Below are 24,929 nucleotides of genomic sequence, written 5' to 3'. Positions count from 1 at the left end.
TGTCTCTGTCTGTCTCTCTGGGAGAGGCGGTTTGGTAAAACACTTTCCCCTTCTCTCCTGTCAGCCTTTGGGAGGACTCTCGTCCTGAGTCGGTGAAGGTTCCTTCTCCCTCTTCCCCCAGCCCCTCGGCCCTCCCCGGCGAGGCAGCCCACCCAGGAGGGCTCTGACAGCAGCCCCCGCCCGTGTGCGGGTGTGAAGTTGCTGACATGACTGCTGCTGGGTCCCGGTGCACCGGTAGCGGCGGGGAGCCGGATTTAAAGGGGAGCTGTGCTGCAGACAATGCACAGCAGCAGCATCTGGAGCAGCCCCGGGGACCAGAGCTCCGGTTTTGACATTGCTACACACACAGCCCCAGCCGCAATGACAGCAGCTGCCTGGAGTGGCTGCAGGCAGCAGGCAGGAGCATGAAGTGAAGTGATCACTGCAGTGCTCAAGATGAACTCCTCTTTGGTTGGCAACCAGAGTGGCCGGCCGTTCTGTCTCCTGGCCATTAGCTATCTGGAGACCATCAATTTTTGCCTCCTGGAAGTGGTTATTATTGTGTTCCTCATGGTGCTGATTATTTCGGGCAACATTATTGTGATATTTGTCTTTCACTGTGCACCTCTGCTGAACCATCACACCACCAGCTACTTCATCCAGACTATGGCGTATGCTGACCTCCTGGTGGGTGTGAGCTGTCTGGTGCCTTCTTTGTCTCTGCTGCACTACCCTATTGTTTTGAGTGAGTCCTTGGTTTGCCAAATCTTTGGTTATGTGGTGTCAGTGCTGAAGAGCGTCTCCATGGCCTCTTTGGCATGCATTAGTATTGACAGATATATTGCCATCACGAAGCCTCTGACCTACAACACGCTCGTCACCCCGTGGAGACTTCGAATCTGCATACTGGTCATTTGGCTGTACTCCTGCCTGGTCTTCTTACCCTCCTTTTACTGGGGAAAGCCTGGATATCACGGGGATGTGTTTCAGTGGTGTGCCAATTCCTGGAACACCGATCCCTATTTTACTCTCTTCATCGTGGTGATGCTCTACGCCCCGGCTGCTTTCATCGTCTGCTTCACTTACTTCAACATCTTCCGCATCTGCCAGCAGCACACCAAGGAGATCAACGAGAGGCGAGTGCGCTTCAGCTCGCAGGATGGGGAGGCTGGGGAGGCGCAGCCCTGCCCGGACAAGCGCTATGCCATGGTCCTTTTCCGCATCACCAGTGTCTTCTACATCCTCTGGTTGCCCTACATAATCTATTTTCTGCTGGAGAGCTCCAATGTCTATAGTAACCGCGTTGCGTCCTTCTTGACCACTTGGCTTGCCATTAGCAACAGTTTCTGCAACTGTGTCATTTACAGTCTCTCCAACAGTGTCTTTCAGAAGGGGCTTAAGCGTCTCTCAGGGGCTATTTGTGCCTCTTGCGCTAGACAGAGGGTAGCTAAGGACTCCTCTGCCTCTAGGAGCAAAAGATCTTCCAATGGATGTCATGTCTGAGACGCCCATCAGCTGGACTGGGAAGTGCAGGGACAATTCCATAAATCGCAAAATAAGTTAAACCTGATTTTAAGATGTCCAGATTTGCAAAAAGGTTTCTGAGAAATGCTGCTGACATAGAAGAATCGGGAGCACATACCATTGTGATTTCACTTTAAAAAATTATGGCTGTGGAGGAGGCTGTGGAGTTTCACCTCCATATTCATTTTTAAGAATAAAGCTGTATCTTGACACTTACCTCTCCAGCTGGTGTGACTGAATGGAGTGGGTGTCTGAGAGCTTCGGCAAAATGTAGTCTTTCTTACAGCTTTACTAGGTTCTTTCGAGATTCGTGCTTCACATGTAAATGATAGATCTGAAGTGGAAATGTCACAGTGTATGGTATATTACAGGGATTTTTTAATATATGCCAAAGTATATTGACACAATGTTCCAGCATCATAACAGAAGGGGCCAAACAATTTGTTTTCCAGTGCTACCTAGACAGGACTTCTAGAACAGGAGTGAACAATGTGAACATTTTAGTGTGAACTTAAAGTCTTACTGAGCCATGAGTGCAGCAATGTGATCTGAACAGTCGTATGCTTGGGAGGACTGATCTGGCTTCCGTGCCCCGTTTCTCTGGTAGGATGCATGTGTGCAGTCAGAGTACGGCATCTACACTTTCCTGTTTGTTGTGAAGTAAGAAGAAAAACTTGGATCAGACCAAATTTAGCAGTTAAATAAAATGTGTTTTGATAAGCTAAGAGAAAATACATGTCGCTTTGTGATACCAGAGTTGTGGCAGCCACTCGAGGATGATGCCAACATGTGAAAATTATTCTCAAACCAGTGGAGAAATGCCACGGTTTTGTATGTGGAAATTTTCTCAAGAACAACTTTAAAAATAACATGTGCCCTTTTTTTTTTTTTTTAATCTAAATTCTTCTGATATTTTGCATACTAGAACTTAAGGGGAAAGCAAAGAAAACAATTGTCTTCTAAACAGCTAAGGGAACTATGCTGTAAATTTAACTGTAGTATTTGAGTTATTCATAAGTGCACAGAGCTAAATCAGAGACGTTTTTCTTTAGCCTTCATGGGATTAAAGATGGTTCGAATATAGCAGGAGCTAAATCCTGTTGGCAAACGCATATCTAACTGGTCAGAGTCGGTATCTGACAAACAAAATCTCATTGACCACAGCAAGCTTTTTCAAGCTAGCTTAGAGTAAATATTTTTGAGTTCTGTAATGCTGTTGAGAAGGCAGTATGGCCCTCAGATTCGATTGGTTTTTCCTAAAGGATATCCTTATCTCTTTACTGATGCCATATTGGAAAATGAAAGTGAACCAAGTATTCCTGTAATAATGGATTACAGTCTGCATCCTCTTCTCTCCCCTTGTCCCTGGTACAGGGGTACTGCCCCGCCACGCCTCTGGTCTGAGAGCTGGTCGTACGCCGGCGCGTTGGACTGCTACGGGCTCATGTGTGACAGCTGGGGTGTGCTGTTAGTCATAGTGGGAAGGAAAAAATACTGGGGAAAAGTAATCTGATTTTTTTTTTTTCCTTAGAATTAGGGTAATTCTATTGGCCGAAGGGGAAGACTCAGTATTTTTGTTAAATGGTTTCAGGTCTGCTGTTGTGACAGATCAAGATCATCCTCTAGTTCAGTACTCTCCCCCTGCAAGCACACGCGTCCCCTCCTCTCTGTCAGGAGCCCCGGCCTCTCGTCTTTGTGCTTTGCCCTGGAGGGTGACAGCTTGTGTCTGTCCTGTCACGTGCAACCATTCCTACAGACCATCCTGCTTGCTGCCCACCCACGGTTACTCCAGTACAGTCTTGTGAGCTTGCCAGTGAAGAAAGAGCGAAGGAAAGAGCGAGCGGCAGGATGGAGCGCTGCTGGCGTGGCTTGTGCTCGTCAGCACTCATGGCTGGCAGGCAGGGGCTGCTCCCGGGGCTGTGGCGTGTACCTGTTCCTGGGTTGGATGGGGCAGAACCCCCTGCTACTGCTGCCTAGTTTGGGTCTCAGAGCCCTGTTACAAAGCACATTTAAGTCCTATCTTGGTCTGCTTTCAACGTGTTTCATCCACAGTCCAAACCTCTCAAGATCAACTTGCTCCTTTAGTCCATCTGCAATTTTAAGAACAAAGCTTGTCTAAACCCTGATGCCTTCACGACGACGTTTCTTGTTACCTTTTGCAATAAGGCGGTGTCTAGAGCCAGGGCTTACGCTGTGATCCTTGCACAGACACGACGGAGCTGATCTGTTCTGCAGAGCCCTTGCAGTCTGAATTTTGGTGAGAGACGCAGACAGCGGTGGGGGGAGCGCAGGGTAAGGGTGTAGTGAGTCATTTATAAATGGGATAATAAGCTCACAGCACATCAGCTGGCTAATTGTTCTCAAGTGTTTTGTAGGTATTACAGCAAAGGTGGGCTTTGGGGAACAATTCAAGGGCTTTAGTCACTAATATCAAAGCGTGTGTGTGTGGTATTTTTGGAACAGCCTCTCAGGTAAACTCCCAATAGCTTTTCTCTGACTCTTCACCTTATCTAACATTTCCAAGTCTTTGAAGTGATGCAATCTATCATTGAAATAGCATTTGATTAAATTTAATAGAAGAAAAGAATCTTCTAGGGCCTGAAACCCCCAAAAAATGGTAGTTTCAGGTTTAAGTGGAAGCTGGAGAGCAAAGATTGTTGCGCCTTTTTTTTTTTTTTTTTTTCCCCAGAGGGTTTAAATAGGAGCATTGTGTGCTAGTTTTTGAGAATATGGAAGATTTTAAAGAGTAGTATAGGGGTCTAAATCATGGCATAGAGATTTAACTCGAGATAAAGCAGTTGCTACTTCAGCTATAAGCCTAGAATTGTGCTTAAAGTGTAGTGGTTGTTACAGATGCAGATGCATGCTTGCAGCTGTTGTTGCTTTGCAGCTAAGGTTCAGTTATAACATTCCTAACAGCCAGCCTTTTGTTCAGTTGCCTTACTCATCTCAAAGCCTTCATCAGCTCAGATGTTTTCCATGAGAGGTGAAAATCAGAATCTGAAGGTCTCCAAGAGATGAGGACGGAGAGGAGTTGCAGCCAGTTGATGCATTCAGGTTTCATCCAGTGTTTTTACAGATGCTTTTAAAAATATTGCTTCAGTAGGTTAGTTTAATGTCAAATATTTCTGGTTTTTGTCTGTGTTAATTTATTGATTTTTTAAAAAATTTTAAATTACTTTTTTCTCTAAGTTAATTTAATGTAGATCTAGATTTGTATGTGGTTAGCTGTTTTAAATATTCATAACATTTGAGTCTTGTCTTCAGTGAAATTGCATGCGGGTGAATCTTGTTCACTGTGCCAACTGTGGAAGAAATAATTTTGAAATATATTACCTTGTTTGCTCAGCAGTCCATATAATATCCTTTGTCATACAGTTAACATGAGGCACAGTAGTCCTTTTCATCACAATCTGTGCTCTGAATTGTTAGGCAGCAAACTTTCCAGTGGATCACTTTCATCATTGTACATATGAAACTAATCCTTTCTTGGCTATATTTGTAACTGAGAGTGCCTGGTGCTTTAGAAATTGGTATCAAGAGCATTGCACAGATAAATGCCACACAGAGGAGAATACAGAAATCAAATTACATCCTCATACAAATTGCGTGTTGTGATATGATTAAATGAACTAATTTTGAAGTTCCATCTCAGACTATAAAATTATTTTTTTTTTATTAGTGTTATCTGCCTCACTTTCAAATTAAGCAGCTAGAAGGTTCAATTTGCAGGATGCAATTCGGTGACATTTATTTAGTACCATGGGAAGGATTTCTGTACGCACAACTTCGCCAAGAGTAATAATTTGCTTCATCTAGAACTCTTGAGTTTTGTAATTTTTTTAATCTTACTGAAAGTTTTTTCCAAATAGACTGGGAGAAAATCTGTGAAATATTATTTTGTAGTCTCCAATCAAGTGACAGTATTTTTTAAGTCAGCAGATATTTTTTGTGTGAAACAGAAGTTTTGCTGTTATCTACTGTTCTTTTTTTTTAATTAAGTGTTACTAGTTTTTACATTCTGTATTTGCTGTTAGGGGTTTTGTACTTGTGTTAAAGCTTCTTATCACTCAGAAATTTGTTTGTTTGTTAGAATTCTGACATAGCTCAGTGTCAGAGTGCCAAGGGGCAGTCTTGAATATTTGTCACAAATCTTTGACAAGAAGAAAGTGGTACAAAGTACCAAGGCGCAGAATTGCAAGTGTAGCACGAGGTTACGCAAAGAGGCTTTCTTACAGCAGACTCGAAGGAGAATTTCCACATGTCAGTCTCGCGCTGTATTGCTATGACACTGTTCCAGTCTCACTCATGTAAAGGTTTTACCTGTTGAAAAGTCCTAAATTTCAGCAATTTGTTTTGAAAAAGACGTTTCCAAGGCCTGTATGTGATGTGAGACGGAAGCATTCCGTATGCAAACCTAATAAGCAGATTTTTTGATATTTATTGTGGTATTACCAACTGCTGCGAGGATAACAGATGTACTGAACCCTCATGAATCAGGAGCTCTGAAACACTTCGGTCTGATCTTACCTCACATCAGAGCTTGAAGTTGACAGAACTTCTAATTCAAGTCAGTGCTTTAAAAAAACTTATTTCTTAGGAACTAATATCTGGGCATAGGAGTCTACCTTTAGGCATTACAAACAGAAAGCCTATTTAAAATTCTTTCAATTACTTGATTAATCTGCTGTAAGTCAATTTAGTAAGAGGAGGCGGAGGTTTTGAAGGGCTTTTGTTGTTTTAACACATTTTTGGTTCTGGGTACTTGAAGCATGTGCTAAAACATTTGCCTGACCTCGCCCTTATTTTCTTGTTGAGTTTAGAAACCTTTTTGTTCACTTCTGTGACTTTTCAGAATATGAAGGACACATCCTTTCCATGGTATTGCTCAAGGTAAACTTGGATTTTACCTCCCTCCCAACTCTTCCTGAAGTTGGCAAAGCACATGTTTGTAACTGGTGTTCTGCTGAGACCCAAGAGGTGTAAAAGCCTCCGTGGGTTTTATACTTAAATGGGGGAAGAGTAGCTGTCTTCCCTTGAGCAGCTTAAAGGAATGGACGCTGCAGATGCTGGGTGGTTCCGTTGAGGCTTCCAGGAGGGGAGAGACCGGCACGTAACGGTGGCAGTGAAATGCCCAGGCGAGTCCGTTTGTTCTCCTGGTGAAGCTGTGCTCCCTCCCTGCTGTCTCACCAGCCCGTTTCAGTCTGGTTTCTCCTCTTTCTGTTCCTGTTGCTGAAAGCCAGAGCTCTACAGAGCTTTTTTTATCAGGGCTTTTTTTATCTTTTATATTCTTTATACTATGAATACTGTTGTTTGTGTGTGGTTGTGGTCTCAGGTCAATATATAAGGTCTATCAGTCACTTTGGGACCCCTAACACTTCACAACTGTGTGGGCTTGAAATACACTTGGCCTAGGTCAGGTTAGACCTTGGGATAAGCTGCAGCTGCCGAGACCGCTGGGCCATCAGGTTTTGCAGACTGGCTGCATCAGAGTAAACAGCCCCTCCTTCAGAAGGATGGGGGATATGAAACCAACCCATTTTGCATGAGAAGAGAAGTTCTGACTTCTAGAGGCAGATGTCTTAAAGCTTCTCAGTTGTTAGTCCCCTTATTGCCTGGGCATTGCAGAGGTACCACTTTGAGAGACGTTTTCTGCAGATAAAGGAAGGCAGACTATTTAATATTAAAATTATGAATGTAAAATATTTGTGGAAGAGGATAGGCTCTTCAGAATTAAAATCTAGTATGTGTAAAACCAGATGCGGTTGTGTTTAGAGAAAGAAACTGAAAGTTGTGGCCAGTGGAAACAGAGGAACCCTGCTGGACAGCTGTGCCTGTGCTGATGGTAGGATATGAATTGCACTTCTGTCAAAACAATGGAGTATTTAATTTGGGTCCTATTCTTTACAATACATTTTTTTTAAAAGAAGGCGTTTAACCTTCTTGCTTTCTCTCTGCTGCACTCCGAAGGCAGCTTGTCTGAGCCCTGGGGCTCCCGCGGCCGCCCCATTCCCTTCAGACCTGGAGTGGTGATCCAGCCCCTCCATCCCAGTTCTGGTAAAATGGGATAATACCAGAATACCAGTCTGGGTCGTGGTTGACCATCTGAGGTGTTCCAGCAATAGGGAAATAATCCTGTGTGATATAGTTTGTTTAGTCAGCCTTTCAGGTTTTTTTTGCTTACGCAGGCAGCATTGCTGGTGGCTCTCCACTCCATACTGACTTCCATCACCTTTCAGTTTTTATTCCCTTTGCAGAGTTGAAAACAAGCCACAGTCTGTGTCCACTCTACGGCTGTTTAGTGGTGGTTGCAAATGGAAGTGTTTGTGGATTTCACCCATATCATATTTACATCTCTTGGGCTTTAGCTGTTAATGAAAGCATTAAGGTAATTATGTTCTTACATCCTGGTTCAGGTTGCTTATTTACAGCCTCTGGTGTGCTTTAGCAATTGGTCCGGTCAAAAGGGATTCTCTAGCTAGTGAATTGGCGATTACTTGAATTGAGAAACAGAAATTGTTCAAGTCATCTTTGTTTAGTCCTGAAGATGTTTGGAGCGAGCGTCGTGCTCACCGAGCTGATCCGAGGAGGTGCAGGCTCTGCTCCGGGGCGAGCCCAGGAGGCCAAGTCACTGCGGGACTGGACCTGTACAGGGGTTGATAACCAGTAGCTTTATTTGCTGAGAAGTTTTTAGAAATGCTGGGTGGATGCACGTTGTGTTAGCCGATATTGAGAATCTGCGCTTAGGGAGATGAAGACGTCTTGAAGTCGCTGGTGGCGCAGAGGAGCGCTGCGCCTGGGCGGTCCCTGCGCGCGCGGCAGCGCCGGAGATGCGGCACGAGGGTACCCTGGGGGGTGAGGAGGAGGGAAGGGAGTCTGAACTTTCTGTTCTGGCCTCTTTCTTTTTATGAATTTGTAAGATGAGGATAGCAATTTTGTAATTCAAGCCTTTGGCTTCTCTCTGATGGTCGTTACTGGAGATCCTTTACTTAAAAACTTAAATAAATTCAAGTAACTCCTTGTAAAGATGAACTCAAATCCTGCTGTGCATATGCGAGTCATTCTTAAATGTTACGAAGATCACGTGATACAAGCAATCAAATGCTTAATAAACCAAGTCATTACTTTTATGGTAAATTGAAAAAAGTTCTTCTGGGATTTCAACTGTAAATGAATCCTTGAAAATCAATAATTAGATTAGTAAAGGATGACATTTTAATGTGCTGGCAGGAATATAGAGGGATTTGTCAGGGGAAGCAAAAACAGACTTTGCACTAAAGTGGCTTAGGTATATTTATAGTGCTAGTGATTTTTGTGTGTGTGTGAAATCTTTGGACTATTTTAATATAATGTAAGGCTTTGAGCTTTAGCTAACTCAAATTGCTCGTTTTATGAAGTTACATTAGTACCACACTGTGAAGTATTTTTAAATATTAGCGTTACTGAGTATTAAAAGTATTTCATAAAAACATTTTTTTAAAAAACATTTTCTGTAGATGCTGTCAAAGGAATTGATGTTTAGTGTACAAAGAAATAAAACCCTGAGGGCTGTAAGGTACCTGTATGTTTCTGATCACCTCGGTTTTTGAGGGGTTAGGTATTTCTTGAGGTTAAACTGTTGTCATTAAAACCTACTAAAAATAATGGTGCGGTTAATCCTTTCAGATAACAGGAAGCAGCATTACCTCCAGCCACGCTTTTGAACTGTCTGGAAGGATTTGCAGTCGCCTATATTGTCTTCACAGACTTGTGTCTTGAGAAATGCTGTACAGCACAGTGTTTTGCAAGTTCCTATGTTGATAAATTTCTCTCCATATGTAACCTTTGAAATCTAGTTTCTATTGTAATTCTAGCATGTAAACACTACATTCAATTTTGTATTCCTCTAATGAATGCAACAGGATGGAAACGAGTTTGTAATTGCTAATGATGAGCTTTTTTTACTGTTCTTAATACTCGTGGGTATGTCTTTTCTTCAGGGATTTCAAAATTGTATTAGTACCTTTTTTAATTGGTGGTTTGGTTTTTTTTTTTCCACATGCTGTTTACAATTAAACTGCAAGCATGGGAGGCTATGCGTGCATGTGCTTTTGGGTTGCTTTGCTGAAGGAAATACAGTGGAGCAATCTTACTTTAAAGGATGCTCGCTTTTCTTGTGTCCTGCCTGTCTCCTTGCACCTTCCTTCACCGTGACTGGGACGGCAGAAGCCACTGGTGAGATGATTTCAGTGTGTTCTGTGGAGATTTGGCATTTGGCAGAGGGTCGTTACAAGGAGTTTTGTTTGAGAGACAGTCCAGCTCCTTACACGAGTGGTGTTACAGCTGGGAGGTTTTTTCCTGAGTGTCAGTGAAAAGGCCCAGAATAGACAGAAACACGGGTCAGAATGTGTATGTGTGCGTGTGTAAGAACTTTGTGCACCTTTTAATGCTGGAAATTGTTTCCTGTTAAAAGATGAGAAAGCGGTGTGAGCGTGAAACCCCTGCTAATAAGAACTATGGGGAAGAAATCCGCCAAAGCAGATTAGAAAAGCGAACAGGTGATTTGGAGCCAGTCTGACCCTTGACGCTCTCTAATGCCGCGTGGAATTCTGAGGCCGTGGGGAGGATGGGGGTGTCAGTCTGTGCTCCTCCTCAGCTCTGCCTGGGCTTGCTCTGCTTGTGCTCTGCCAAGGGTAGATGAAGATGGGTGTTTTGATATGCACGGCAGCTGAGGAAGAGTTGTTGTTGTGGCTCCAGAATTGCGTATTTTGTGCCAACTCAGAACTGTTGTTAAAATACAGGGGAGAGGGGTACTTCTGCCCCATCATTTTAATAGACGTTTCTGTAGCTGATTTTTCAACTAAGACTAATAATAAGAAAAACTACCGTTGAGCCAAAAATGACAAATGTTACTGATTTAAAATAATACTTGCATATTTTTAAATATTAAATGGAACTAGAGAAATCAGAAGCATGTAAATATCTGATTCTAAATCTTTGCGTAATTATTTCCAAGAGGTAATTTTGCTATGAGCTATTAAAACTCGAAGAAATGTATTATTCCCTTTGAGATGATCTGTACCCCAGCTGTGTCATACATCTCTTGGCTTGTTTCCTTTTTGCTGTAGATGTACATACATATATATATGTGTACTGTGTGACTGTACGATTACTGCCAGGTTAAATTGCTTGTTTTAAAATATAATATATACACACACATATATATGTGTGTATTTTGAAGCAAGCAATTTAACGTGGCACCGGTTGCACAGCCACACAGTTTAGGGCTTTGTACAGTATGTAATTTTAAGAATGTCAGTGTGGTTCTTAGCGAATTTTATAAACACTTTTCTCAATCTGTTGTCAGCGCTTCCCATCCTTAGAGAAACTGCACAGTTTTCAGTGATTGTTCCACTGGTTACATTTTCTGTCTGCCATTTGTTCTGGATTGATGTAATCTTGATACTAAAAATTTCAAGGGCTGTTGACGCATTTCACATAGCCTAGGATTGCCTGTTCTCCAAATATATGGATCGTGCATCAACAGTACTACGTAGCCTTACTGTTTTGCCTAAAAGCCTAGCTAATTTATTTAACATTCTCTCTTTAAAGAGAGGTCTCTGGAAGGGGTAGCATATTTTAGGATGCTCCTTCTCTTTAAAGGGAAACTCAAGAATTGAATAGCAGTACTTGTTGATCAGTGATATTATTGTAGCCAAAGGATGCATGGGTGGTTTAATAGGAAGTTTTTGCTTCAAGTTTCTTGATGAAATGTAGTGTTCTACAGAGCTGTGTGAAGAGTGTAGTTTTTTATTCTGAAATGCACTTGTACACTTTATTTGAAAGGTCTGAATGGATCATAAATACATTTAAGAAATAAATGATACGTCACATGTTTTCATGTCTTGTCTCGGATGACTTTTATGTAACTGTGCTGATAAAGGTGCGTTCGGTTGGGAGTGGGTGGGGTTTTTTTTGCCTCTTATCTCGATTGCTCTAAATACTCCGGCTTGTACGTAATTGCCAGGAGCAGGAAAACCTTCCAGCATGCGTTTTGTGTTTATGCTTTATCCATACATGATGTAGGGCACCGTAGGCAAACTCCTCTCTATAATTTTCCTGTGGGAAACTTGAGCCCTAAAAGGAAACAAACACAGCGAAAGGGCTCGATATCACAAGGGATTCACTTTTATTTTTAGAATTGCACTATATTGCCATATTTGGGCTGAAAGTATGCTGTATCAATGCACTATTGTATCAAATCGCAGCTGTCTAACCATTCCTAATTTGTCGAAATTCAGGTTTTTTTCCACAAGTACTATTTATTTGAATGTTCTTGGTAAGCGCTAACCCCAGGTAACACACTCTGCTGGCAGTGTTTCTTGTGAGAAGTTAACAAGCGTGATGCTTTGAAAGTGGGGTTTGTGTTCTTTCCTGAAGGTCTCGGTAACAGGTGTAATACTTCGACCAAACCACTGTGAGAAGGTTTCGGTAAGAAGGCAAGTGCAGGAAATGCACTCTGTGTAAAAGTGAGTGTGAATATTGCTTACTAAAAGTGATCTTGGGAATGCCATCAACCTGCAAAATAGGCCTGGTGAGATGGTATCCTGTGAACATTGAAAATAGCTGTTGAAGGACCTGTTAGTATTTTCGGATGTACTTAAAACATACAGGCCTGCTTAAAATAACTTATCCCCTTTGTGTAATACTGCCCTTGTTGGTGCCTGTGAAAGTTGCGGAGAGTTTGGGCTTTTTGTGCTTGTTGCAAGTGCTGAAAGCTGTCGCTGCCGTGGTGCTCTCTTGAATGGCTTGTCCATGCCTTGCTCAGAGAGGCTTTGCAGCGGACGGCCCACGTGCTGATCTGACCCTGGGCAAAGCAGGTAAAATTCCGCTGATCAACTGAGTCTCTAGACCCTCCCCACAGTGACCATCCTCTGACCGTGTGACAAAGTTCTGTGTGAACTTCCTAAGAAATAATTGCAGGGTGAAAACTGGTCCCATCGTGGCAAGAGCGAGCCTCAGCGTTCATTTTTTGTGGTGGATGTGTCAGGTAACTCACCCCAGTGAGCAAACTGCCGTATTTTGAATCGTTCTGGGGATGGGGGCAGGGGGGGACCTATAGTTTGGACCTCACCATTTTTATATTTTCAAAGTCAATCTCTGTCTAGGTAAAGGATTTGTTTTGTGCCCCCTTCAGATTTCGCTGGTGTGACAGGAGTTGATCTTTGGGTGGCAAACTGCTTCTAGCAGGCAACTTCCTCTGCTGCTCTGGAGATTTCTTATTTCAGGGTTTTTTCCATCATAGATCTTGTCCCTTCAGCAATTCTTTGTTGCTGCTTCTTCGTCCTCTTGGGTTTTCGCAGGGAATTAGGAGGAATAAACCTGAGCTGCTGAAAACTGCAAGTAGTTCAGCCCCGTGAAGAGGTACAAGGAACTCCAGCTCTTCCGTATCTTTTAATTGTGGCTTAAGCTACAGAAGAAGCTTCTCAAGCAACACAGTCTCAGTCTGAGGATGCTGATTGAGGCTGTAACTGCAGGGTATGGTTTGCAGATCCTGGGATGGTTCCTGAAAGATCACCAAAGTACAAGGAAGTTGTCATTTAAGTGTATCCGGTTTAGGAGGTGGGAACCAGTATGCTTTTATATGCAGGCTGATACAACAGATGAGCTTTTATCTGCTGGACTGCGTCTTGGTTTCCATAATTACCCATGTACTTTCCTAAATCAACTGGAGAGGAAGGTTTCAGTATAGCTCTTCTAATATTTTAAAATGCATAAAAGAGGGGGAGGAAGGGTATGTTCTTAGTCTGAGTATTTACATTTTCCTGCTTTTCTTCAGAGCAGTAATTGTTGTGAGAATTTTAATCTTCACTACACTTGCCTCAGTTCTCATGGCTGTTTTCCATTCTGTTTTCTTTATTACTTTCTTTTTCTTCCTGTCATTCTTAGCTTTCTATTTTTCAATCCCAGTTTGTGAAGGGTGTGGGTTCAGAAGGGTTTCCTTCAGTTCCCAGTCCCCTGAAAGCATGAGAAATTGCCCACTGAGCCAATTCTCACAGCAAGGTATAAAAATAGGAGTAAAGAAAAGGTTACACAATGCTTGGATTGCAGCAGTTTGTACTAATGGGGAGATTTCAAAGCCATGGTTTGAAAAACATTTTTTTAAACCTTATCATTTCCGTTAATTTTTCTCTCCCCAAGCTATGCTTCAGCTGCAGGAACTAATGTTACAGATTACTTGAAGAATTGTGCTGAAACATAGGAGTCAAGTGCTGAACAGTCACGCAAAGCCAGAGACCAACCACTAATTAGTTCTCTTTAGCCATAATGAGTGATTTGTTTGAGAAGCCGATCCTAAGAGTTCCCAACCAGATGCTTTGGTCTCTGCTGTTAAATAAGTGGATAAAAGGCAAGTGGATTTAAGAATACTCTGCTATTGCAGCAGAACACAGGTAACACTCAGGAAACCCACTTGTTTGGTACCACAAATTGCTGTTAGCAGTGAACAGCTCCTGCAAAGCAGACTGCTTCACAGTAATTCACTCTTGCAGACTTTTAAGAAGCTGAAAGTTATCGCTAAGACTGCACTCACATGCTTTAAATTTTCAGTATTGTTTCTGAGTATTGTCTTTCTCTACTTGCAAAACTAGCTGAAGGTAACAGCCAGCCACTATAGTACTTGTCTTTGACTTAAAAGGCTTATATTTATATGAAATTTATTTAGCATCGGATTTTAGATTAGATTGGATTACATCATGTACTCTTACTGTCTATTTTACTTCTTTTCTCCGTTTGTCTAACAGAAACACAAGTTATTTGGATATAGTAAAACTTTTTTTAAAAATTAAAAACATCTGGTTTGCTTCCACAGAGCATCTTGCATGTTTGTAGTGTTAACCTGGACACCGTTACATGGGAATCTCACATGTGAAGACAACTGACTTTTTTTTTTATTTGTGTGTTCAGTCATTGCCAGGGAAGTCACCTAACAGGGGAACCTTTGACCCTTTCGCTAGCAGTGGTTGCTTAATGATTATTGTGGCATCCTTTCAGATGGTTCCCACTACCAAGGAGCTCTTGCTCTCATTAGCTGCCCAGGGAAGTTATATTCTAGGTAGTGGAAAGAGGGACCAATCGCCGACGGAAACAAATACCTACAGACAACAGAACTTGGTTCTGTTGTAAGAGGGCAAATCAGGTTAAGCTGGACATTGTTCACAAATGCTTATGGTTTCTCATGATGTGCCTGACACAAACTCCTTCCTTCCATATTCTGGAAACTTTTTTTCTGGATACTTCTCCAAGGTAGGACTAGGTTTCCTTCTAAGGCATCCTCAGCAATACTGACTGTACAGGGAGTTGTGTAGGACTCGCCCTTGACGCAGACTTTCATGGTGTTTCGTCCAGTTGGTCTTTTCAGTCCGCTGTTCACATCTACTGCTTTTCTTAATTGTATGCTATTTGTTAGTGCTCAGCTTTCCAAACGTCTGAGGCATCTGCGGTGGATTGCATCAGAGCAGTGCAGAGAACCAAGTTCCATCTTCCCCATGCTGAAGTGCCCAGCCTATACAGGCAGCTGCCCCTGCGTTATATAACGTTTTACTGTGTGGTACTGTCCTTCTTGGGCTCATACTCAGTTTTCTATTTTTCTATTGTCTGATTCTGCAGAGGGGTTGAAGAGTGGTTTCTCTAGCTGAACCTAAGGGGCAGGATTTTGGACAGCAGCGTGCAGCTGCTTACAATTGACCGTTACTCTCCGCCAGTGTGAGATAAAAGAAATGTGACTGGGCAGTATTTGTGTTCAGAAGTCTCCGAGGGAAGGCTTCTATCTGCATTGCAATGTCCTGGAACACTTTTTAGTGTGTGCTTTTTGTGCCACTCGCTGACCGTTTCCAGATGTGCTTAGGTAACCAAATCTATCAAGATTGTGATCTGGAGCTGCCAGCCTGCAGGCAGCCTGTTCTGGTTGAGTGGACTGTGCTTTGTTAAATTTAGAACAGTGCACAGAACACAATGCCAGTCTCCTAACTCTCAGTCCTAGCATATTGTAATTTACATTCTTTTGATGTGTTTTAGTTTACATTTTAATATTTTTTTCCTAATAGGAGTCTCCGCAAGACAGTGCTATCACCCGAGACATCAATCGAACGTTCCCTGCTCATGATTATTTTAAAGATACTGGGGGAGATGGCCAGGACTCCCTGTACAAAATATGCAAGGTATTCTTGAAATTCTTCTTGACGGGTTTTGGTTACTTGTGTTTAACATCATTAACAGATGTAACTGTTACCTGAGAAGAGTGTGTATGTATTACCACTAACTGTGTCATGGAGACAGGCTCTGGCACTGGGCTCAGTCCCGTGGTTCACTGTGGACGTTTAGCTGGTTGTAGTGGCCATAGCAGACCTGGAGGAATAAGCACTCCTGCATTCCTGAACACTAAAGTGTTTGGTACAGAGACTTCATGTGATTCCAGATGTGTCAGTCTGGACCTAAGCCGGATAAATTATCCGCTGTGATGGAGATGAGGACGAATTCCATACTGATCAAGAGCAGCTCACCTTTGGCTGCACCGTGCTCCCTAGTTGTCGGTATTGTCTAAATTGTCCTGGCCAAATTAGGGATGCGTGCAGGAAATCATGCCGATACTGCCACTTGAAAAAGAAAGTTCTGATGTTGGGTGTGTCTTTTATGCGTAACATGTAATGCCATAAGCAGTTGTCGTCATATATAGTTGTCTTTAAAACTGGAGATAACTCTGTACCCCACATAAATGTTATAAAGCCATAAATGTGCACTGAAGTTGCTTATTAAAAGGGAGAAATTAGCAAACATGGACAGCTTGTTGTTGTATTCGGTTATCTCAACCGGAATGTTTTGAGCTTCCAGCACTCCTCCTTTTTTTGTTCCTAGTGTTTCTCTTCCCAGTGTCCCTGCAGCGCCTGTTTGGAGGTAATAGCCGTCAGATAAGCATTTTACTAGGCTGCAGCAGTCTTGGTGCATCACTGTAACCAGCCCCTGGCACTACATATCACATTTTGATTTTCAGACAGGTTATTCCTTCATTAGAAAGTCAACTGATGCACCCTGTGAAAATTTTATAGAGCTACGTTCAGTTCAGTGTTTTGTTTTCGTTGTATTTGTATTGAGACAGCTATGCTGTAAAGTCTTGATTCTTTTTTTAGGCCTACTCTGTCTATGATGAAGAGATTGGCTACTGTCAAGGCCAATCATTTCTTGCTGCTGTGCTGCTTCTACATGTAAGTGGTGGGGGTTTTTGCCCATTCGTTTTAAGATTAAGAATGAACAAAATGTTGGTAAACACCTGAACTAGTAGGGTTGCAGGCCGTGCATCCGTGTGTGTTGGTCAATAATAATGTGGTTTTTAGACTGAGAAGAGTACATTGTTGAAGACCTGCTGTGCTGTTCCTAACAACTTGCCTACAGTCAGCATTGATTTCACTGGGTTTCTGTTTCAGGAGCCCTTCATTCAAAACTCTGCAGGCTTGTCCTCAGGATCACTAGTAGGCATGGAATTTGTGTATAAGACGACACTGTAAATGTTTCTGTTAAAGGGTTTCAAGGTCAGATTTAAGCTTTTTAGAAGACATCTCTATTGGAATCAGTCAGAAATTTGGATGGTAATTGCCATATGTCTTGTATACACTTGACATGGATGGGATGTCAGTTCATTAGGTCTCTGCTTTGAACTATGTGCTGCCAGTGTGGGCTGTTGTATCCTCTGCTTCTTGGTTTGAGAAGTTAGTGAAGGATACAATAATATTTTGCTTTTTTGAAAAGACACTGAATTATGCTTTTTTTAAACTTAATTGTTGTTGGTAGAAGTGATCTCATCAGAGTAATATCCTTTAATTGCTTGTGTGTTCAGAAGCTAGAGAGATTTATGCTTACTGTATATCAGAAGCAAAAGCTTTAGATTCACTCATGCTTGGGAAATAGGAGAGGATTAAAAGTCTGTACAAATTATTTATAGACTGTCCTTTTTTAAAGAAATGTCTGCTTTTTATCAGTATTTCTATTGCAAGCATGGGCAGTTGAAACTGAACAGAGTTCCTAAGCCCAGCAGTGTTTTGAGATTTCTTTTCCTCAGCTGCCTTTTCGTGATTGTTGCTCCCATAGAGAACTCAGTATGAAGACTTCTCTGCTGTGTTCAGTGGAAGAGGAAGTCTGGTCTTCGGTGGAGGATTTTCCATAATGTAAAGTCAGGGGAGGATATAGAAGAGATTGTAAACTCCATTCAAAAGCTGACTGATTAATGAAAACAGTGTTTTAGTTCTTTTAATCTGAAATATTTACTTGATGAGCAATTAATTCTTTATTACTTCACTAAATCAGATCAGGAAGGGTGATACTTTCTGGTAGAAGAACTGAACACTTTTACTGAAACACGCGTGCTTTCTTTTAGCTGTCTTTCACTGTCATATGTCCTTTTTTTTTAATATCCCTTGCATTAGAGAGACTCGCTGTCAGGGATGAAGCATGTATTATTCTGGAGTTCTCTTTAACAATAGCTGTTGCTTCTGGGAATGATGTATGCATTAAAAAAGGCTAAATTTCAAATAACTTTCTTTTTATTTGATTCTCTTTGAAGTCAGCCTTTGGAGTGTGGCTGCTAGGGAAAATAAATATTTAAAAGAAATGTTGCAGAAAAGGAAATTAAGTTTCTGCGAGTCCTTCACTACCAGTTTGGAATGTCTCAGCAAAGTTTTCAGTTTTAACAAACTCCATCTGCAGATTAATAATAGAATACTTGAGATGGTTGTTCCATCCTTGACAGAAATAAGTGATTGACCTGAAGTCAGACTTTACTAAGGAAATGTGAAGACTGAATTTTGATGTCAGGGAAAAATGTCTAAACACTCATGAGCTTTGATGAGTGTTTCTTCAGTTTTTGGCAGGGAAGGGTTATTAAAACTTTCCCAAACCAATGCTGAGTTGTGATATGTGGAGCTTTTCTTAGCAGTTACTGATGTCTCTTACTTATGCCATCTAATAAATAAACATCAATGTAATAATGTGATTTAAAAAGGTAAATATGTTGTTAACAATAAGGGAAGGATCCTGTTTAATATCCTCTAGTAACACTGCTACTGCCCTAGGTGACAAAAGGTTTGGCTGCTCAAAATCTAGGAGAGCCCAATTCTGACATGATTTGGAACACGGACACCAAGAAGCTGCTTTGGTCTCAATGTCTGAAGGATATATTTTTAGTTGGCTAATTGAGAAGTGGTTTATTCCACAGAATAAGAATTAAATGCCATTTGCAACACTAGGCCTCATTTTGCGTGTTAATATTCTTGTTTATTTTAAACTGGATAGGGCTAGATTAAAAAGTAGTGCCAATTTAACCCTTCTGTAAGAGGGAGGGGATGGAAGGTAAGGGCACATGGAGCTACTGTGAAAGGTATTTAAATGGTCTGTGATAAATACACTTTCCTCTCTCACAGATGCCTGAGGAGCAAGCTTTCAGTGTTCTGGTCAAAATCATGTTTGATTATGGACTCAGGGAACTTTTCAAACAAAACTTTGAAGATTTGCACTGCAAGTTCTATCAGCTGGAGCGCCTCATGCAGGTAGGTGTTCAAACTGGCGTGAAGTGAATGGATCAGAGCCTGCAATTCAAAACTCGCAGTTTATCTTACACATAAACGGTGTGACCTATTTCTAAGGATGAAGTATCCTGGGCTGCACCCAGAGCAGTGTGGGCAGGAGCCGAGGGGGGGATTCTCCCCCTCTGCTCCGCTCTGAGAGACCCCCCTGCAGGGCTGGGTCCGGCTCTGGGGCACCAACAGCAGAAGGACACGGACCTGCTCCAGCAGGGCCAGAGGAGGCCACGGAGATGCTGGGGAGGCTGGACCCCCCCCTGTGAGGACAGGCTGGGATAGTTGGGGGGTTCAGCTGGGGAAGAGAAGGCTCCGGGGAGAGCTTAGAGCGGCCCCCAGGGCTGAAAGGGGCTGCAGGAAAGGGGGAGGGACTCTGGATCAGGGGGGTAGGGGTAGGACAAGGGATGACGGCTTTAAACTGAGAGGGCAGATTTAGATGAGATCTAAGGCAGAAATTCTTCCCTGTGAGGGGGGTGAGGCCCTGGCACAGGCTGCCCAGAGGAGCTGTGGCTGCCCCCTCCCTGGAAGGGCTCAAGGTGAATTTGTATGAAGCTTTGGGCAACCTGGGCTAGTGGAAGGTGTCCCTGTCCATGGCAGGGGATGGGACTGGGTGGGGTTTAAGGTCCCTTTCAACCCATTCTGTGAAGTGAGGACTATGCATATTGGAGGTGTTCTAGGGATAGAGAATGTTGGCTGGGGAGCGGTGTGTGCCGCTGGGCGTGTGCAGTGAGTCTGAAGGCTGCCAGTGTGACCACCTGGGGTGGCGCTCTGTGGCCTGGCAGAGCGGTGGCTTCGGAGCTCACTGCAGCCCCCCCCAGAACGGTTCTGCAGTGTCAGCACACCCACTGGCGGGGTTTCCTGCTGGGGTGAGAGCTGGGAGATTGGTTTCACTGGGCATGTGACATCGTGTCCTCCTGAGCATCCGCACCAGGACAAGCCGTCGGCATCCTTTGGCCCGTCAGGCAGCTGTCTCGTCAGGCATGGGTGCCTACCGAAGCCTGCCTTGCTGCCCTGATTGTCACTCTACCCTACTTACTTCTGTTACTTTGGGATTTCAGCCACAGTTCCAAAATAGTATAAATTAACTTTCGGTGTTTATGTGTTTTGTGTTTTTATTAGGAATACATTCCTGATCTGTATAACCACTTCCTGGACATTAGCCTCGAAGCACACATGTATGCTTCCCAGTGGTTCCTTACCCTGTTCACTGCAAAATTCCCTCTCTACATGGTCTTCCATATTATTGACTTACTCTTATGTGAGGTATGTGTTATAACTGGGGACTTGTACTGTTAGCAACTTCTGACAGTTTCTCACTATCTTGATTCATGTCCTTGTTACTATCTGTTCTTTCAGAGCTAGGCATGTGATAATTATTTTTATGTAGAAGTGTTATGTTTCTGCAATGAAAGAGTTCTCAGCATTTTAAAGGTACAAATTAGGAGTCAATATCCATGTAAAAGATTATAATCTCCTGTTTCTTAACACTGTTGAACCTATGTGATACTCCATACGGTGCTTATGGGATAAGAGTTAATTTACAAATACGTGGATTCCTCTGCTGTTAAATAGTATTATATGCAATGAGAACTTACTTCATCCCAAGAATATTATTGCATGGAGGCCATTGCATATAAAACCACCCGGCTGACTCTCATGTTGGTAATCCAACAAGCTTGGAGCTCTTTCTCTTGGAAACTTGAAGTCTCTTTATACTTCACAGCATATATTTCGAGAGCAAAATTATCGACATTGAGATTTTGTTTGTAATCACGTTTGGAACAGTTTATTTGGTGCTGTGCTGGTGAGTAGTGTAATTTGAGTCAGAGCTTATTAACATGAGTGAACAAATGACATTTTATACTGAAGCATCCTTGAGTTATTTAACGATTTGTCTTTTTTACTTTCTGTTTAACATTATGCATCCATTCTTCATTGGATCTGCGGTTGTTACTGTGAAGTGGCAGTGTGTCTGCATTCCCTTTCCTGAAGGGTTTCAGTATTCATAAACCTCCTGGTCAATGTTTTTACCCTTTCTCTGTATCTGCTGCTTGCTTTGTTCATGTGCCAATGTAACAGAAAGCAACAGATGGTATGGAGAAAATCAGTTCTATTTGTTTAGAAACACATTTTCAATTCATAAATAGTAAATGTCATCTTAGTGAAGTTTTAAGGGTTTTTTATCATTTTAAAGTAAAAGTGAAAGAATAATTTAGGTAGAAAAAGAAAGACAGAATCTTGAAATGATATGAGCAATGTGTCTTGATTATCAAAGGTGCCCTTTAAGGTGTATGCTACTGCTGACTATAGGAACTGTTTGTATTTAATTGGATAATATAAATAAAACACTTGTAAGGAGTAGTGGCAAAATCAATGATGTGGGACTCTGTCCTAAAGTGAGTCACTTTCTTTTTCATTACATGAATTATCTCAGGGTTTTACTACCAAAACTTAATATATTGGTGTATATTGCTGCATTTGAATCCAGGGTTTTCAGAAGTTACTATAGGAAAATTAAATTATTCTGAGCTGACCAACTAGTCATTAAAAAACAAATTAAAGTACACAACAGTGCCTTCATCATTTCAGAGTTTCAGACTACTAGGGAGATAGTAAAACCTGTGTTGAAACATTGTTTTGCTATCTGTAATGGCTATTCGGTAAAGATACTTTCCTAATTGTTTGCAAAGTCATTATCTGGGCCTCTGATGTAATATAGCACTTGATTACATTTGTATCCTAGTTCTCCTTTTCACAGAAACTAGACAAACAGCAAACTACACCAAATAAATTAACATCCAGGCTTGTAAATACTGAGAAATTAATTTATTTTGTCATTATTTTTCTCTCCAGGGAATAAGTGTTATCTTTAATGTTGCACTGGGATTATTAAAAGTGAGTATACAGCCTTACGTTGTGTTTTATGCATCATCAGGCAGCATATGAAAAATTAGATGTCTGTTACAGAAATATTATCACAACTTTCTGTATTACACGTGCTGTTGTCTGGCGTGCCCTGCGCAGCACAGCGCTTTTGGGGGTGGGGTGGTGGGGAAATAGAGGGTTTCAGAAATAGAAACAAACATTATTTGCAGAAAGTCAAAAAGGAGTTATGTTCTTGGAGCTTTACAAAACTGTTGTTGCTTTATTGTCTCTGGGAATTCAGTAATTGTACAAAGCCAGCTTTGCACTTACTGGTTTTTCTTTCCTCGTCTCCAGACGACCAAGGATGATTTGTTACTGACTGACTTTGAAGGGGCTTTAAAATTCTTCCGTGTACAGCTGCCCAAGAGATACCGTTCAGAAGAAAATGCAAAGAAGCTGATGGAATTAGCATGTAATATGAAGGTAAAGATGTGGTAACTGCAAGTGTATCTTTAAAGGGTACCATTTCCGTTTCCATATGTAACGCTGCTACTCACGTGTCCAACTGCAGATACATTGCAGATGCTTTACGGTGAAACGCGGTAAAGCTCCAAGATTCTCAGAGTGCTGTGGGCCCACCTGGAGAACTCGAAAGAAAGAGTGGTTTTCAGCAAGCAATATAGAGTGCTAGTTAAAATCAGAGTACTTAAAACCCCCAACCCAACCTTAAATGACTGATGGCACAAATAATTGCAGACTTTCTCTGGTAGTAGGTGCAAACAGGGTAGTGGGAAGGTTTTATTTAAAACAGAGACAATAACGAGGAAACAGTGTAATTTTTCAGATAGAAAATGGCTGGTTTTAATTGTGGGTGCATGTGGTGGATATGTACCGCAATAGGGAGCTCATTAAAAATGCATTGATAGATTTATGGGTCTTCTACGGACATGATGGAATATGATTTGGAATTTAAAACCTCTTGCAAGTCAAGCTAGGGAAAATGACCTTGAGGTTTATGTATTCCCTGTGTGAGGTTTGGATTTGTCATTGATTTATGGTGAGGGATATATGCCCCTTTTGTCAAAAGTGTTTTAAGTGAATACCCTGTTCAAGACTCTTTCACTTGTACTCCAGCTAGCTGACACTAACAGGTTAATCTGCTGCCATCTTTGCAGTCCAAAGTGGGTCTGCTTTATATGAAGTTAAACTGAGTGCTGGCTGAGTTGTCTAGAGCTGCCACAGTTTGCTGAAGCTTTTTAATAATGCAAAAAAAGCGTTGTTTTTCCTGAGCAGCCCATGTGGGAGGTTTACACTATTGGCTCCCTTCTTGGCTTTTCATCTGGGTACTGGAAACAAGTGCAAAGACACTGGTTGGAAGCAGAGCCCTGACAAACCGTGCGGTGTTGGGTGTGCAGGTGTTTCTGAACATTAATCTTTTCTAAGTACCTACTGCTTTCTGCAGGCTAATCTAGACTGTCTTTTAATGTGGTCATCTCAGCTGTCTGACTTCAACAAATCACTGATCCAACTGTTCATACAGCCAGTGTTTAGGAAACACTGATGATAATTAGACTTCTGACATATAACAGAAACCACCTATCACAGTAAAATGTCATCTCTGGTCCTTAGAGGAGCCTTCTGTGGAACAGAACAGAAACGTAGAAACTAGAGCTCAGTGTGTATTATAGACTGGGGAGATGCTGTCCCAGAAATTAATTAATGTCAGTAATTCTTGTTTTCTTAATAGAATTTATTCAGAGAGTTCTGTGAGGTCTCCTGTATGTGAACTACTGAAGTGGAAGGGTTTTTTGCTTGACTGTGGGGTGTTTTTTTTATATTTCAATTGGCCACTAAGCCCTATTTCTTAAATATAGCTATATGAAATGAAAGTTCCAGCCTTTGACATTAAGACTTTGGTTATATATAGCAAATATTGCATTACTTCACAGCTGAAAGTCAATTGCTTCTCTAATCAGTAAATGTTGTAACTAAAGCTTTGTATGGGAACTTCAGAATAAGCCCTTAAAGTGAAATTTCCAAATAAAGTTACAGTTAGGAGGTTATTGATTCCCCTTTATAGATGTAAGGATTGAGTTTTAAAATGGCACTTTGATAATTTATCAGGTAGATTTTAAGAAGCTGTCTGTCTTTACAGTTTCATGCAGATTAACTTTTAGTGAAATATACTGGTGTATGGTTCAAAGTATCGTTTTTCCTTAAAAATTCACTAGAGGAATTCTTTGTAGCATCAGTGCATAAGTATAAAATTTCCCTGGTATGTTCAAGGCATCCTGTGCTCCTGGTGTCGTAGCAGTATTCATAACAGCATTCTGCATAGAGTTCAAGCATATCTTATATGAAACTAGCATAGAAATTTTGCAATAATCAAGAATAAAGTAAGCTATTTTAGCTCCCCAATCATTTGACTTCAGCCATGGATCAGACGTTGCGTGTGCATCGGGTTAAGATCGTGTGTAGTGAGTGCATTCGTCCTTCATGGTTTCGAATAACAACTTGTTCCTCTTCCCCCTCTGCCAAAATGCCCCGTGTTCCCAGTGCTGTGCGGAGTAGCCACAGCAAACCGTCTTCTCTGAGCGGTACAGGGCAAGGTTGTCCACTCCTTCCTTGAGCACTGTGTGGTTTTGGGGGGGTTAAATGGGAGGTTACAGAGAAAGTCCAGACCGTGCTACCGGGCTCTGCACAGGTGCTTCGGTATCGCATCCATGTGTGTGGCCCCTGATGGGAGTGCTGCACGGAATTGCTTTCTTTGACCTAAAATATAAGTCCTTTGCTGTCAGTAGAAATCTCCAGATCTGTATCTGGAAGAGGTTTTGAGCAGAAAAGGGCCTGTTGTCAAAATAAATCATGTATAGGAAGGGAGAAGTAGCCTGGCTAAGGCATTGTGATTACAACAGCATTCTGCTGGAAAGGAGGTCAGTAAATGATCAGCTTGAGACA

At 41.9% G+C, this 24,929-nt stretch overlaps 2 protein-coding genes across 2 annotated transcripts in view; both read left to right on the top strand.

The window, feature by feature from the left end:
- The window catches only part of RABGAP1 (RAB GTPase activating protein 1), a 65,950-nt gene that overhangs the window by 30,569 nt on the left and 10,452 nt on the right, over positions 1 to 24,929 (top strand). Inside the window, exons 13-18 of the mRNA XM_026860317.1 lie at positions 15,588 to 15,701; positions 16,668 to 16,742; positions 18,951 to 19,076; positions 20,226 to 20,369; positions 21,960 to 22,001; positions 22,326 to 22,454. Coding sequence (XP_026716118.1) covers positions 15,588 to 15,701; positions 16,668 to 16,742; positions 18,951 to 19,076; positions 20,226 to 20,369; positions 21,960 to 22,001; positions 22,326 to 22,454 — 630 coding nt within the window. The remainder of the gene's footprint in view (positions 1 to 15,587; positions 15,702 to 16,667; positions 16,743 to 18,950; positions 19,077 to 20,225; positions 20,370 to 21,959; positions 22,002 to 22,325; positions 22,455 to 24,929) is intronic.
- GPR21 (G protein-coupled receptor 21) lies at positions 50 to 2,284 on the top strand. The gene has a single exon (XM_026860330.1). The coding sequence runs from the start codon at positions 436 to 438 to the stop codon at positions 1,480 to 1,482; it is 1,047 nt and encodes a 348-aa protein (XP_026716131.1). The 5' UTR covers positions 50 to 435; the 3' UTR covers positions 1,483 to 2,284.

The sequence above is a fragment of the Athene cunicularia genome (assembly GCF_003259725.1).
Source record: "Athene cunicularia isolate RWA chromosome 17 unlocalized genomic scaffold, athCun1 chr17_part1, whole genome shotgun sequence".
In the NCBI taxonomy this organism is placed as follows: domain Eukaryota; kingdom Metazoa; phylum Chordata; class Aves; order Strigiformes; family Strigidae; genus Athene; species Athene cunicularia.
The sequence above is the reverse complement of the archived record's forward strand: the minus strand, read 5'-3'. Positions and strand labels throughout refer to the sequence as shown.

Bases quoted from the DNA above. Each gene is read 5' to 3' on its own strand.
- GPR21 (XM_026860330.1), top strand. From the start codon at position 436: ATGAACTCCTCTTTGGTTGGCAACCAGAGTGGCCGGCCGTTCTGTCTC.